The sequence below is a fragment of the Bombus bifarius genome, unplaced genomic scaffold (assembly GCF_011952205.1).
Source record: "Bombus bifarius isolate JDL3187 unplaced genomic scaffold, Bbif_JDL3187 scf7180000007966, whole genome shotgun sequence".
NCBI lineage: Eukaryota > Metazoa > Arthropoda > Insecta > Hymenoptera > Apidae > Bombus > Bombus bifarius.
The window spans coordinates 6,084,806-6,101,999 of record NW_022884352.1 but is presented as its reverse complement, the minus strand read 5'-3'; the positions used below and the strand labels follow the sequence as shown (position 1 = coordinate 6,101,999).

Genomic DNA, 17,194 nt, shown 5'->3' with positions numbered 1-17,194 from the left:
TTGATATCGTTCAGAAATTGGTAGAGCCTCAATTTCTAAGTCTGTCATTATTGTGTTAAAATTCCACTTTTCATATAATAATTAAACTTTATTAGAATTTCAAATCTTTTTATTATTAAAATTTCATGTTTGAATAGAGTTTTATTTTGCATTGTTTTAAGTTTTCTAACAATCACAAGTGCGTTTTCAAGAGCAACTTATAGTATTTAACATGTTTTGTTACAGGTTTTTCATAACTTCCATCATTTTTCCTCTTCTTTGGGAAGGATGTAGTGGTGTTTCAAATTTATACATGTAAGAATCTTTACACATTGTATTCTATTAATTTTATTCCTTATATTTCGCTGCAATTATTATTAATTAAAAACTAAAATCTAGTTTTAGATTTTTATATTAGAATTTTAATTTTTACTCTAATTATAGTTTATTAGAATTTTAATTTCCTTTGCTATTAAAGTTAAGTCTTCATAGAGTTTCATATTTTATTATGTTACATTTTTTGATCAACCATCGCTGTATTTCTCAAAATAAATTATAATAATTCATATTTTGTTAAAGGTATGCCACTTCTTCCCCTTCTTCCTGTTGCCTGGAAAATACCTAGTGGTGTTTCAAAAGCCAAAAATGTAAGTAACTACTTATTTTGTATTTTATTTAAGTCGATTTTTTATATTTCATGATAATTATTATTAATTAAAAAATAAAATTTGATTGAAAATTTGAAAACTTGTAAATTTTTCATTCCTAAATTGAATATTATTAGAAAAAATATTTATTTAGTAGAAATTAGTCGTTTATTATTTCAAACTTTTAAAGTAATTAACACCGTCATTACTAGTAAATTAAAATATTCTATGCTTTGTTACAGTTTTCTTCCATTGAATTCGAGGATTCCAATTTGATGGTGGCTTGATGACGAACTCCCTTGGATCAGAACAACATCGAAGACAAAATTCTTCACAGCTAATCGTGAGTCGCATGTATTTGTGTTCCTCCGGTCATTCAATCATGTCGAAGGATGAATGATCCGAATCGACACGGGTGATTGGTTGTATACGTAGAATTTTTGACGAGCATAGTGACCGCGGGTATTTATACCCGTGAGTAGTAACATTTTTTGTCTATATTTTATTTATTAGTTTAGGATAGGTTTTCTTGCACACCGTGTTTTTAAATGTTGATGCTAATATATATAATATATATAAGTATGATATTTACATACTGCAATATAAAGTATTTTGTATAAGTAATATAATGTTATGAGATATAATTAGTATATATATATGCATATGATTGAAAATTTCACAATATATTCATTATAATTATTTATAAAATCAAAGTATTTTGTAGTGAAGAAGTCTAATACCCTCAGACTTCGTTAATATGGAAATACAAGTATGATTAAAGTTATTATAATGCTGATGAAGACTATAAATGATGTTTATTTTAATGTTTTACTTTATTATGGTATAGAGCAGTTTTATCATTTGAGTATACACAGTATAATTTCAGTAAAATTCGGAATATGAAATATGAAAGTATATGTTAAAGTATAACTCTGTCTGTCCGTTATGACGGATGTTATCAAATTTCACGTGCAAGAAAACATTTCGCGGCAGGCTGATATCAGAATCAAAACAAGTTGTGAACGTTTTTTTGTGTTTTCAAAGATGTGTTTTGATAAAGATATCGCCTGAGGATATTTTGAGTAATAAAGTTCATTTAGAATCCATTGTTATTCATTGATATAAATATTACTTGCTTTGAATCTTAGTTTATATTTAATAAATATCTGTATTCTTCATTAATTTCCTTCATTCTAGCTTAATAGTTTAATTGTTCATTAAAATAATAAAGTAAAATGCAGTATAGAATTATTAAAATTTGAAATGCAATTAGATTGCAAAATCAAAGAATATTAGCCCGTTAGACAGAAAATATAATAGATAGGCTAATCATATTTTTAGCATAGGATTTTCAGGTTTAACCCCTTCCATGTTCATTGTTAGAATCTCACTCACGTGCCCAGGTGCTTCTTGGGTGGGAGGAAGGCAATGGGCATGATGAGTAGTCTATAAGCTTAACAATTTTTTCAGCGATTGACGTTGCGTTAGCGTATCGTGCACGACGTATTTTCCACTGTGTGTGTGATTTTTCGAATATCGCGGTCGTGGTCGCGAATGGGTTCCGAAACATACGAGCTTGCACATGCGAACGGACGGCGGTCACTATGATCGTTGGTCGTCCATGTGCGCTAGGAATAGCATCCGCGATTTATCTTTTTACTTTACCTCTATAAGTTATTTTTTATTTTGCGATTAGAAAGACTCGAGCCTAGATTTAAGTTTCAGCGGGCATTGCGCCCGAAGTAAGAAGAGGCTATGAGCCGAAGAGGCCCGGCAAACTGCCGTTCAAGAGGGCAACTACCAATGGCTTTCCATCCTCTGGATCATCCAGAGCATGGAAAGTCATTCTCGTTACTACTTTGTCACTATGCTCGCTTTTAGTATTTGTAGTAGTAGTAGTAGTAGTTCTTTCTTTTCTTTTTTGGCCGATGTATATGTCGGTCCATCGTCACATTGGGTAGGTCGCGGTTTTTCTTATTAGTGTCGCGAGAGATTAATTATGGATTGAATTAGAGTTGCGAAATAATAACGTGCCTTTTTATTAATGTCGCGAGAGAATGTTTATGGTTTGAATTAAAGTTGCGATAAAATGATAATCGTGTTTGCTTTAGAGTTGCGAATTATGATATCGCGATTTTCTTTTGCATCTTTGATTATGAATTTCCAGAATTTCTAAGAGAGTAATAGATTTTAGTTTTTTTGTGTCCTTTAAAATGTTTCCTTCATTTAAGATTAGATTTAAAATTATTAACGTTTCATTAATTTTATAATATTGCAGTGCATTAGACCCTCATAGGTAGAGCTTATACAAAATTTTTTATTTTATTTTAATCGATTTAAATTCAAGTTTGTTTCAGAAATGTCTACAGGAACGAAGTATTTCAAGATACAAGTATTTCATAAAATACCCCTTCTCCCAGTCCCAGTTATATTAAAATATTTGTGTAGTTAGAACTCATGAGAACTTTGACTTTTTACTAGGCAGATTAAATTGGATTATCAATTAAGTAGGGGTTTTCTTGAAATTAGCAAATAGGATGCTTTCAAGTTGCTTGCAATGCTTTTAAGTTGCTTTTAATGCTTTCAGTGCTTGCGATTAGTTTTGGGTTCAATACATGCATAATTAAAGTACTATTTAGTAATAGCAGTAGTAGTAGTAGTGGTAGTAGTGGTAGTAGTAGTGGTAGTAGTAGTAGTAGTAGTGGTGGTGGTGGTAGTAGTAGTAGTAGTGGTAGTAGTAGCGGTAGTAGTAGTGGTAGTAATAGTGGTAGTAGTAGTAGTAGTGGTAGTAATAGTGGTAGTAGTAGTAGTAGTGGTAGTAGTAGTAGTAGTGGTAGTAGTAGTAGTAGTGGTAGTAGTAGTAAGTTTTATATCATTTACTGTCAGATTTAGCTGTTCGCGTCGGTTTTTGAAATGTTCCTTTTGTTGTTCCCTCTGCACAACGATCAAAGGTTTGATAGTTTTGCAAACGCACATCAAAAGAAGAATTTCCTTAAACTTTTTAATGAAAAATTAGTCAATTTTTGCGTAAAAGGAAGGGTGGATGGGATCGTGGATAGGGAGGGTCTCCACTCGCAGCAACCTCCATGCGGTGAGACCCGGGTAATCGTCATTATTTCATATATAATTACTAATCGCATTACTTTACGTAATACAATTATTAATTATATAGCAAATAATACGAGCTGATTGGCTGCGATTGCGATGGTAGTTTTTGTCATTCGATCGGTTGATTAAGTTCTTCGGCGTAGCAAATCGCAGGGGGTATAAAATACAACTAATTTTTTTCCAAGTCAGTATTTCAAAATCTGAGATGTAAAGTTTAATGTCACGTTCATTGATAGGTATCGGTCTTCGTATTACTTTTTAAACATTCTACGAACTGTAGATGAGGACTAAGTGCAGGTTAAAGAGATTGTTGTGCTTGTCGAATTGCATGCGACAAGTGCATCGTAAGCGAATCGTTGCACTGATAGCATTATAATACTTCGAGGTCAGTCTTCAGCGAGCATGTTTTCGATTTCCATTCCTATCCGTGATTAGAAAGCCAACAGCATCTTAATTCCTTCTAATGACTGCGAATACCATTACGATTCTTTCTAACAAACAACTACTATCGAAACCTGATTTCTTCCTATCACGAGGTACTAATGACGCTCGTTAAAAACCAGTTAAATCTTCTTTTTCTTGAAACAAAGTTCCGCCGGAGAAGGTACTAATTTCTCGACTTTCGAAGACAGTGTCATCGGGACGAAATATTGTATTCATGCTAGAAACGAACGTTTTCAATGTTCAACTGGCTCATGTATCTGAACGTATCTGAAACCTTTTATGAATATATTATATGTATATACTTTATGAATGTACCTCACGAATATATTAAACGAATAGGTATATTTTATGAATATATCATGGAAACTGAGTCGTTCTGAAACCACACTGATCAACTTCATGAATAGAAAGATACAGAATAGCAATGATGTTACAAAACTGCCATTCTTTTTTTTAATGTACTTTGGAATTTATTATTATTGTAATGTATTATTCATGTCATCTTCTTGCAAAGAATCTGCTTGATCTGATGTAAGTTATTTGTTTCTTGAAGACTGAACATTAATCGCATTCTTATGTAATGAAATAAAGAAATTAGTAGAAAGTTGAGTAGCTTCTGATAGGCCCGATTGTAATCATGTCGTGCACTATGCAAAATCTTTTATATAACATTCATGGCATAGTCATCAAAAGTTTTTAGAAGTGTTCAGACACTTTGTCAAGCCACTGTAGTTGCTTTCGTTTCACTGGTGATCAGATAACAGGAGAGTAAATAGCGTCGCGGTAGGAGTCTAGGTATATTCGAAAAGCTAGCCATCGATCGATAGATCAGGAGATCGCGAATGTACCTGTTTCGCTTTGAATAGGTTCACGTGGTCAACACCGGCAACTATCAAGGCCAGTCAGTCACTCGATTACGCGCGTTTCTTCTACGCCCAACGTGAAACCGACAGGACACACGAGCCTTCTCTACTCTGTAATGGACGACCAGGCATTAGTTTACGTCGGCTGTTTTTACCACACCCGGGACACCTGCTTGTTCGATCGCCGTGAAAAAAAATTTTGTGCCCGTGAAAAAATTCTTCACGCTAGCACGAAACCCGGTAAATGGTCAACGAACCCGTTTAACATGCTTTCCTTCGATTTTTCACTTCAACTCCGGCTGATGTCGCGTAGGTGATAGCCATTTGATGAACTGATAGAACACCAAAAAAGAAAAAGATAATCGAGAAAGGTGGATAGAACGTGTCGTGATCGCGCGGCAGTGATTAACAAAGTGAACACGAGCACCTTATCAAGGAGACAAATTGCATTGAGCGCAGGTGTGTCTCTTGAACGTGTATGCATATGCATCGAGTTGCTCGCGATCCAACGAGGAAAAATGTAAATTATGATAAGCGTCGTGATCTTCGTGACGACTGTATGATACTCTAGTTTCTTGTTTCTTACTCGTGTATCCTACATTCTTTTCTCTTCCTTTTTTCTTTTTTTTTTTTTTATTTATGTTAGTGGTAGAGTTTGATGGCAGAGTTTAGATTATCAGACGCAGAGTCGTGTACTCTTTTTCCAGGAGGCTGTGTTCAGGTGCTCGGCTAACGACATCGTTAAATTTATCGCAACATTTGACTTCATTAAAGCTAGCAAATAAATTATCTGCCGGTCGATTCCTCCCTATGGAATATTCTATTTTTCCCGAGAGCGCGTGTGCGAGTGCGTGGAATGAAAATTACATGGGGAACGTAAAGTGGGCGGTCCTGTAAACGCAAGAACGAGTTCACCAGCAGGCCAAATAAACGAGAGTTAAAGAGTATCGGCATGGAGGACAGTCTGCGATCCTTGCAAAAACTTTCTGGCCTTCGAGCCTGCAAATTAACTCTGTTTCATCGACGACCGTCCCTTTTCAATCTTAAACTTCTACTCTTGCTAGAGGAGATATGACGAGGTCATCGTTGAATCGTCAAGTTGATCAGATTTCAGAGTATACGACTAGTTCTGATCGTAGAAACAAAAATTCGAAAAAATCCAAAGGGAGATAAAGTGCTTGAACCTCGCCAGGAACGTAGAATGACAATGCAGAATTAGTTTTTTTCCTTTCGCAAGTAAAGTACTATTGAACCTATTAAAATGACAGGATTCAGATAATTTGTTTTCGCAATTATTGAAAATGTATATGTGCTGTTGAAAAAATAATTTTTAATTTTCATTGAAATAACAGGATGGAAATTAATGAAATAGCAGGATGTACTTATCCTTTTGCACCATGATTTTTGGTGCATCATGAAATTGTAAGCAGCAATACATAAAAATTCTATGAAAATAAGTCTACGCGCGTAGGAAACACGTAAGAATCTAGCTGCGGCTAAATCGATCAATATATCCACTTAATGTTTTAATTGTGACTTTATTATATTCCATCAAGAGTAATTCTCGATTTCTATCTTCCTTCCTCAGGCGTTTCTCGGAATTTTCCACTTTCCTATTGTAACAGAGGAGCGTGCTAGAGATACAATAATTTCACAGTGTCGATGGTTGCACAAGCCTCCTCTCCTTTTCTAAAGTTCACCTCAAGAGACCTGCTAATCTTCGCTCGCGATCTTACGAAAACACGCGCTAATTAGCGGAGCGCGTGGCTGGTCGCGGACTCAGGTGGAAAGAAGGAAAATCGCGTGGGTGTTCGTAAAAGAAGAGCGTGTAAAAGAACACGAGAGCAGTTGATGGGGGAATAGAACGAAGTATAAAAGTATAAGCTATGGAGTGCACGAGAAGTGCCAAGGCCTTCTCCCCGTCCACTTTCTAACGACAATCACTTTTATGTAACGGCCATTATTCGTCCTTTTTTATTACAACAAACGTAACATACAAATCCGCCAGAGTTGTGTCTGTTCTTCTATTATAATATTTATTGTTATCATTATTTAGGACAACGAATACTTCAGCCACTATAGGATCGTATGTATTGCAGGGATGATCTCTTTTTTTTTATGGGGGTTTCTGTTACGCAGCCCCGTATAGGGGATACATGTATACAGCCTTTTCGGATTTCTCCGACCAGGGACTAGAGGACTCTTTGGCGATCGACCGGTTTTACAGGCTGCCAGTGTGTTTCCGCGGAACAACGTCCGCTCCGAGTTTTTCCACTTTTTTCCGGCAACAACCCCTTCACTGCCCGGATGACTTCTCACGTTCGCCCTACCGCGTTCAATTGCTACATTTTTACAGACGAGCTCTGCACGTGTTTCCTCTCGACGTGCATGCGCGGCCATTATTCGCGAGCGAAAGAATAAGGAGATAAGACATCCGGGCACAGAGGGTTGCCAGGACACACCCTGAACACGGTCGTCGGCTTGCTGACGCGAAAACGATCGAGCCTTGCTGGAGGTTGTTTTGCTGCAGGTTAACTATTTCTTCGGTGCACATTGCGAGTGTATAAATAGAGAACATCTTTATTATTGATTAAATTTAATCTGTAATCATAGTTCGATAATTGAAAGTAAAGTAAAACTTTGAAAATCGTTTTAAGTACAAAAAATATCTCTTTAAATTCTGTATTATGGAAAAACATAGAAATGTAATTTATCATGTTAGCAATTACTGAACATAAATATCCTATTTATACATTCGTTATATGTTCTCGAACTCTTCATTCGTTTTTATTATACGTATTAGATTGCACGGAAAGTTTGTAGCCTTTTTGATAATAAATATATTCTTTATTGTGTTGGTAGGATTAGGGAACAATTTTATTTATCTTCAATTTCTCTCAAACATTGAAATGTTTAATTCGAACAAATGTTGTCTCTGATTGGGAAAAGAAACCAATTAATTACAAATGTTCTGTTTCCCAACAAGACGATATCGAACTTTGGCTGGAATATTTAATATCATTTACCTTATCCACGAAATATGACATATTATTATAATTATTTATTGTTCATTTTATAAAATCTTTTCATTCTTGACACAGTTTAATACTTCTAAGACTTGAAGCAAATTATTGTGGAAAAAGATGAATGATTTTTTTCTAAAAAGTGGAGATACTTGATGGTGACAAGACTGGCCATACGTTATTCAATTTGTATCTTACAAATTTTACTACAAACTATCCAATTTTTTCGTATTTTGTTATAATTATCTTATAATTGTTATTTACTTTATAATATTTTATTTTGCTCTTTGGAAAGTGTTTTTGGAAGTTGCGTTTTTTAATGAGCGATTCGACAAATTTACTAGGTGATTAACTAAAAATTTCGATTAGATTTGTAATACGAAAGTTCACCAAGGCTCGATCAATTCACTGTCGTTTAAATTAATCTTCCCGCTGTTAATCGTCATACATATTTCCATTATACTTCCATCAGCTTACAGGTTTCTACACAAAGCACACTAATTTTTCGAATTATCGTACATTGTCACACAATCGTACATACGGCTTCCTATGTGATACGCGTATACGAAGATACGAAAAATAAATGGATTCGATCTTTGATTAGCGAAAGGCTACTTTACCTAGAAGAATTAATTTATTGTATAAAATTATCGTCGAAACGTTTCCAACATCAGTCGATCGATTCTCACAGAACCAACTCAATATAACTATATCTTAATAATAATATATATATATATTTTATACACATGTAATAAATAATCGCTTTGCAGATCGCATAAAAGGTAATTCCAATGTAACTTTTCTGCGATCTGAAATAACCGAGACACGAAACAAAAAAATTATATCGATCTCTGTAATCCTAAAATTAACAAGTATATACAGATTTAATTATTTATATTTTTCTATACATTTTCATATTTCTTCTCGACAAAAGCAACATAACACTTTTTCTTTTTTGGCACTTCGTTATATAGTTAGCGCTATTTCTCGATGATAATTCGATATCTCTTGGCCATCGTTAATCGATAGGTTGCAGGCAAAGGAAATCGCCTCGAGAAAAAAAATCTCGTCATCGTTAAAAGTCGTTCTTCTTCTATTTTTTCCGTCTGGTTCCTAATGCGATTATTTTTTTGCGGAACAAAAGAAAAGAGTCACGAGATACACGGTTCAGGGGTCGTTCGCATGACCTAGTTGAACTCAAAGAGAAAAAGACGAATGAGAAAGAGAGAAGGAGAGCAAAGGAGAAACAGGAATGGAAATGTTCGTCCTGACTGGAAGAGCAAACGGAAGTCGATATTAGTTCACGCGCCACTCGTTGAAACGGATGTTCGAGATCCGACCAATAGCTGGCTACGTTCTCCCGGCTTCCGATTTTTAACTAAATAAATTATTTACAACAGCCATCGCTGATCAAACGACGGGCGAATTAAATGCGAATTTTATTCGTTCAGGTACGCGTGGAAGGAAATATAGGATTGTTTGAAACGTTCGTAGCCTTTTCATGATTGGAAGATGCTCATTCGTTAGAAATTTTTGTGAGATAATAGAATAAATAATAAATGATAAACCAAAGTCATAATTTTAATTAAACAAGAATAATTCCAGTTAATATGTTCCATTACATTTGAATCATTTACTTTTATTCTAATCTCTATAAAACCTTTTTTAATGGCAAAAACCAGAGTACTTTAGAATCTTTCAAATACCATTTGAAAGAACTGGTTGTTGAAAAATTCTGCGAGAAAATAATCTAATAAATAGTAGAATATTATCACAAAAAGAAACAATGCATAGATTATTCAATAAAATTCTAGTTCTATACAAATGTCATTTTCCAATCATTCTTAAATTTCATTTTTACGAATTTTTCGAACAACCTGAATATAATTACTTTATGTACAAAATTAAAGGACCCCTAACTGTTTACGGTTTCAAAAACTTCGTTAATCTATTTATACAACTTAATAATTGCAACTTTCCGTAAGAACTCTTAAGAACTTATCTCTCATTCCACTCAACAAAATACGTAGAACTTTTCAGGATGGTTCAGTCTCTCATTTGTAACTCTCGTATCTCCGGATATTAACGATTCCACGAGTCTTGGTCGGTTAATCGAGAGATCGAAGACCGCCTTCGACTTGCATTCGGCAGGTGTTTCGTGCGCGAGAATCGCTTAGTGAATGGAAATTACCGGTTTCTCCTATTCCCTCTCTTTTTCTCTTCCTCCTCATCTTTCGATTCGATGCGCTCTTTATCCGTGACGTCGAATCACGTTCGTGGACTACGCTAGGCTCCGGGGAATCTCGTACAAAAAACAGAACGAAAATACAATAAATAAGAAAAATTGACAAAACCGCGCTCGCAAAAACCTTGTATTTCTTCCTGTACTTTGCCAGGCATCGTCGATGCTCGTGTCGCGTGGAAACGTCTGATCGGAACCTCGAATCGAGCACAGTTCAAATCCTGGAGAGCAAAAAAACCAGCTGCTCCAGGCAGCGACTTTCTCTCGACACGAGTGTGACGATCCATCGCAGTCAAGCGAGCGGATTCGCGTCTAAACTGATCGATATCGATCCTTTCTAACTTCACGATTCGGTCTATAATACCAGTAAATCTACGGAATCGGAAATCGAAGTATCAGATCTGGCGCTTTTCTCTGTGACTCTAATCACTCAAATCTAGGACAGAGTATGTTCCTCTGAAAGGCCTGCTTTCGAACAAGAATTTCTCAGCAGAGACACATCAGAGCCTCAGACACCGAAAACTCGAAAACACCATCCTCTAACACAATTGAGCTAATATTATTAGTGGAGCTTCGTAAGTTACATATCTAACAGCAATATGTTCGCTAAGAAAGAAAATTAGATTTTACGAATCCACAAGTCATCTGATCATTTCGCGTGATATTGCAAAGGAAGATTGTAAAGAAAAAGTGTATAAGCAAAACAATTTGCAATTTGTCAAGTCATTAATATTATCAGTTAGTAAGTTATTGTGCAGGAGGATCTAGGACTTGTAAAGATGAACCTCGAACACAACCATTACTTTAAATAATGTTTCTTTCTCGTGGAAGATCTTATGTGAGGCGTGTCGTTGCCTTTGGAACTCGCAGCATCCTTCCACGTAGTACTCCTAGTAGGTGTCACAGGGTCACTGAACCTCGTTTTGGCAAGAGGAGTTTTCTGATTCTGATCCTGTTCAACGTCTCCCTCGAAGAATCGACACATTTCCCTGACGGGAACGGCCCTCGCTCCTCTGTTGAGATCGTGAAGCGACCGGGCACGTTGCTTCCCTCTGGGACTCGGTTTCGAAGACGTTCGACCGAGATCTTCGGTGCTTCTAGCCAGTCGACCACCTAGTCTAGACAGAGATTCGAACAGAGTCAGCTTCTCTCGTACTGGCACGTAATGGTCTACCCTTTGACACCGTTCCAAGAGCCTGGCCACGTCTTCCTCGCAAGGTGGCTCGGTCAGAACCGACAGAGAGGTCGACGACCTAGGCAGAGCCGTCGAATTGTAATTCTCCGCGAGTTTCGAATTCTGCGACAATTGTCGAGGCACTGGAATCCTCGAGGATAATTGGGCCAATCGTTCCTTACGTTCCTGAAGAGTCTCTACAGTTGTATTAGTAAATTGCTGTGTTTGAAGCAATTGGCTCTTCTCTCTGATGCTCCTCCTCTCTCTTGCACGACTTCTTCTCTCATTCATATCCATTCTAAGTATACCAGGACTCGCGTTACCATTTCTGGGACTATTATTGTTCCTCTTATCATCCTCATTCCGATGATCGTCTTCGAATCTGACTAAGGAAGACTCGTTAGGCTTCACAGGAGGCAATCTGATAATGATGTTCTTCTCGTTTTTTAGTCTAGAAGCTTCATAGCCACTATCGTTGTCCTTCTTTATGGATGTTAGACAATAGGTGTCATTGTCGTTGCCAGAGTAGAACCTACTTCTCGATTTCGAGCCATAAGTTTTTAGGATATCGTTGTTGTTCTCTTCAGCTCTGTCTTTTCGTCTCCTAGCATCTTCTTCTAGCACTCTTCTACTTCTAGCTTCGTTCTCTCGTCTTCTGGCTTCTTTATACCTTTGGATCCGTTGTTCTCTGGTATCTGGTTCAGGAATAGACACTGCTGAGTCCACGGAATCCACGCTGGAACGACACACGCCGCTCCAAGGAAGACTATCGTCACTTCCCTCGCTGCTTTCGCTGCAGCCCCAGGTCCTGGTCATCGGCTGGTCCTTTGTTATTATCGTTGGAATACTTCGAAAGTCGCCTAACAGATCTTCGTCGCTGGAGTTACTACTGGACCAACCACGTAACTCGCTTCTCGCTCTTCGTCTGGATTCTTCTAAGATTGTCGTGGTTGTTCTAGGCTCCTTCTCTGTGGGAGAGTCACTGGTCCAGCAGCGTAACTCGCTTCTGGAACGTCTTCTGGATTCTGTGGGACTGTCGGGTAATGGAACAGGTCCCCTTGGACAGATGGTCAGGATCTCCAGGAAGTTTAGACAGCGTTGGGCTCGAAATGGTGTTTGCCTGACCAATTCTGCTGCTATTGCTCTCACCCAGGACCAGTACACGGGTTCTGAATCCGCCTGTAAAACAGGAAAGTAGTTTTGTCTTAACAAATATTGGATATATACTTCTTAGATATTTTCTTCAGTACTAAATACATAGATTTTCTGACTTATATATGGATCAATGTAACTTCTATCCAGGCGTCTCGAATGTAATTCGAATTCCAGTGGAAATCTGAAGCGAAATTATTTTTTATTTTTCCAATAGGATTCGAAGAATATGTTCAATATATCTTATGTAAATATTGTGTATTAATTATTAGTCTGCGGGCGTTTGTGCAAATTCATATTTTTGTCCATATATTTGAAGAGATAAAACCTAAACAATGATTTGCTTTATACATCGAATGCTATAAAAAGTATACTTTCAATACTTCATATAAGGAGATCACTTTTGATGTTGTATTCATTGAATATTATAAACTATACCTTTGATGTTTTGTACATAGTATTATAAAATGTGAGAGGGATATTTATGCAGTTGAGTCGTTTTACTGGTGTTAACGAAAGGTGTTCAGTTGACGAATCTTTCCCTTTTCCTCGTTCATACTTCGTGTTTCTCATTCTAATGTAGCGATTGAAATTCTAGCCACGTCCTATGTTATTCGTTTAATGGGTCTTAGAGAACCCTCGCTACTATATAATTATTCTTGAAATATTCAAGGAAACCGACGTTAGGAGTCTGTTAGCCGATTGTAAACTCAATTACAGGCTATTATTAAGATCTGTGAATGGCGACTCAAGCTTTGTTGCTCCGAGCGAGACGCCGCTGGATGACCGCGCGAACGTCCTTTGAGTCAGTAAGGTAACGAGGCGAAGGAACTCGTTTGCCAGGAAAGGAGGATGGTGGGACTCCTTGACAATGCCGGGTCATGGGAGAGTGGCGCGCGGATCTCCCACGCGTCCGCTTATCGTCGTGATCGCTCCGGCGGATTTTGACCTTGCCTACTGACCTTATTACCTTCCGCACCCCGTACGGATACGAGTTACGTCACCTGCTCGCGTCCTTCGCGTCTCTTCCTTATCTTATCAATCGACCTTTATGAATTTTTCATTGGTTCCTTTCAAAACCTTGATAAACTCAATTTTTTATGAATTTCTCAATTTCATTACATAGCTACACGATTAATGTTCAATTCTTAAGAAATAAGTGACATTTATACAATTGCACATTAATCATGTATCTGGATAATAAATTGGCAAATTTACAAGAAGAATTGATTAATTTAGTTTCTGAGAGGTTCATCTACAGTGACTCATGAAGGTATTTGTATACTTACAATGGAAGACTCATACGAATTATGATTATAATGTATTATAACTAAACTTTTTGGCATTTCATTAACAGTAGAAACAATCTGGAAATATACATAAACGTGTCTCCTAACAGCGTTAATGAAATTTCAAAATGCTTCCTATAACACATGTATAATATATTCATAAAATATATTTTCAGCCATTTAAACTTCAATTTCAACCAAAGTCAAAGAAAATACACTGATGGATACAGATAATTAACACAGAAATTTAAATGAATCGAAACTTTTGATAAACTAAGAGTCGAGATAGATGGTAGGATTGTATAACTAGATAGAAATCGAGCTGCAGACGTTGGCAGAGCGTAATTAGAAATTGCGGCGTTTAGCAAAACAGGAGCTTTGACCAAGACGAGAAAGTGTTTGCGGGCGAGGAAACGGATCGTGCCACGGATAAAAGCCATTTACATGTAATTACATTGCGTGTTGCGGCGAATTATTCTATCTCGCCTGTCCACTTCTTCTTTCTTTCACGTCCAGGTTCCTGATACTGTTATGCCTCGAATTACATACCGACAAAAAGGTCGAAATCTTGAAACACAGATTCGAATCAGTTAACATCTAATGTCAAAAGAGAGTCAAGCCTTCGATTTTTAACGTTAAAGCTGTCAAACTAATCAAAATGACCGGTATCACATTCTTATTCTGATATTAATGTGTACTTTTATTGAAATAGGTACAACCATAAGATATAATTACGTGTATCTATCTCATTTTGTCATTTCTACTTTAATTATAATTAAATATGTATGACATATTTAGATACATTTTATAGTGTACGTACAGTGGTTTGAACTGATCGCTGACATGTTTGCTGATAAATATCTTTAACCTAGGACGTCCTGTGTTCGTAAAACATAAGTTTTTCCAAAAACAGAATTTTTGTACAAAGTTAACAATTTGTTTTTAAATAAAAGAATAATTTTAATGAGTAATATTCAGTGACTGTAAGTGAAGCAATTAGATACTGATTCAGGTTTTTATGAGAGTGCCATGAAAGTGCCACATGGACATAAATTAACTTTCCCCTGACATGTCTTAAACCTTCTAATACCCTCCAAAGGTTAAAGATCGTTAAGATTGATATCAAAAAATAATTTCTCTGTCTGTAAGTTCAGTAGTCAATAAAAAAACTGAGAAGTTACCCAAAAAGTGGCAAGAGTGTGGCCCTGCGAGTTGCTGAGTGTGAACCCAAGAGCCAGTGCGTGCGGTTGACATAGGCTGGGTGCTGCTTGTCGTAGGTTCAATGCCCTCAACGGGAGCCTGGGAGTACCCTCGACCCAAAGCCATCCCATTCTGATGGATACGATCCGCCTCTCACCTAGGTCCTCCACGTACAGTTCGCCTGGAACAAACGAGAGAGAAAAAAGAAAATTAGACTCTTAATACGGATCAATCAGTGCCACAGCCTAAAGTGATTCGAATTATACTGATTGTTCGTGCAGTACTTGCGGATGTATGCGGTGGTCTTTCGCTCCAATCATATCTAATTAAAAGTACCCTGTCGACCGTGCATAATTTATCTGAAAATTGTCAATGCGTTCAGTTGACATTCCCTTTGACTCGTCGGTTGACTGCGACTTCAATTTAATAATATGTTTCGAGCTTTTTCTCCGCTCGAACGCGGGCGGATGAATCGCGTAAGCTTAGGTAATCAAAAGATTGACGTCATTCAATTGAACGGCGTAGGAGCGAGGATGGGTCTCGCAGGCACCCTAGGTGCTTTCTCTCTTTACGGTTCATCTCCCCTTTCCCCGGCCAATTACCGTCGGAAACAGTACCTAAACACACCCACGTTTCGTCGACCATAATGACTATTTCAGCCATAAGATAGAAATAGACGCCGGGATTCCTACTACACCCTTGTCGTCGACGTCTTCCAATTTTATGACGCGACGCCAGTAGGGAATCTTCTACATATACGTATGTATATACAGCTTTGTTTATAGGTATTGAGGTATTCGTTGGTTTTATACAGAAAATGATAATTGGTTCGGATTGTTAGAGAAACAATAAATCTAAATATGCTTGAATTATTTTGCGATACTTTTTAAAGTAATTTTTTAACATTTCTTCTTTATTCGACGTCTAGATTGATCGAATCAAACTCTTTCTATTGCTGCTAGTTATTATGATAGATTATAACACATACTCGTGTTTCCTCTTACATGAATGTTATAGTAGGTGTAGGTTAATATATAATTTTTCATTATAAGACATATAGATATCCATATTCCTATCACTTTGAGGTAACGGTGATCAAAGTTTGATTGTGAATTTGAGTCACAAGTTATATTGATTTGATGTTTATTAAAGTAAACTTAAGCTTCTTGTGTGAATCCAAATCACAGAGGTAAAATAATGTATCTAAACACGACAGATGATTGGAAATAACTTTTAAACATATTTCCATTTGTAGAGAGTTTTCACAGCTACAAAATTGTTGTATAGAAATTTTCGAGTTGTCCCGGTTCCATTGTATTATCTCGTCTATTATATTGAACACTCGGCGCAGAGTAACACGAGAAGGTGCACAAAGTGGTTGGGAAACGAGTCATCGGCTAAGTACATCCATTAACCTTCCATGAGGAATTCCTTATCACGAGCGAAGGACGTTCATGGGTAAAATATCGGGAAGGACGCGATGGACAGGATTCCAGACATTTTTCAGCCCAATAAGGAAGTAAATTGGCGCAGAGAAACTACGTGGAAATCCTTCACCTGCATTCCTGACCGCTTGGTGTACGTCCACGCGGATGGATTCGACGACCAGCCTACGCTCGACGACCTACGACACACGCCCCCACCTGGTTTCCACGGAAACCAGCTGATGGTCACCGAATAGTCCGCGATCATTTCCATATTCGCATCGATTGCCACTGCTAAAGATAGAAACGAAGGGGAAACACCCATGATGACACAAAACATTTTTAATGCTTTTTACCTTACAGGGTATAGAACTGCACAATTTAATAAATTACGTCGGCAATATAGCTTCGAGAGTGGTGTAAGTGCATCACCTTGCTAACAGAAGAGTATTTGTGGAATTTTTCGAATGTAGAAGATATAGATTCATAAATATTATAGTATATATCGTCTATGTAATTATACAAATCTATAAAGTTCTAAAATCTCACATCGTGAATGAAATAAAAGTCATTGTTGAGTATTTTTCTATTTTATGTGTATTTTATTCTTTGTGAATTTCGTGAGTGGAATAAGTATAAATGTGATGGA

General features: G+C 36.9%; 1 protein-coding gene and 1 long non-coding RNA gene across 2 annotated transcripts in view; one reads left to right on the top strand and one right to left on the bottom strand.

The window, feature by feature from the left end:
• The first annotated feature begins 225 nt into the window (after positions 1–225).
• Positions 226–17,194, top strand: part of LOC117204405 — a 39,721-nt gene continuing 22,752 nt past the window's right edge. The window contains exons 1-2 of the long non-coding RNA XR_004487086.1: positions 226–294; positions 559–626. This is a non-coding gene — a long non-coding RNA (uncharacterized LOC117204405). The remainder of the gene's footprint in view (positions 295–558; positions 627–17,194) is intronic.
• LOC117204399 overlaps positions 9,931–17,194 on the bottom strand; it is a 47,009-nt gene continuing 39,745 nt past the window's right edge. The window contains exons 2-3 of the mRNA XM_033441755.1: positions 15,103–15,302; positions 9,931–12,659 (exon numbers count right to left, since the gene is read on the bottom strand). Coding sequence (XP_033297646.1) covers positions 11,106–12,659; positions 15,103–15,302 — 1,754 coding nt within the window. The 3' untranslated portion in view covers positions 9,931–11,105. The remainder of the gene's footprint in view (positions 12,660–15,102; positions 15,303–17,194) is intronic.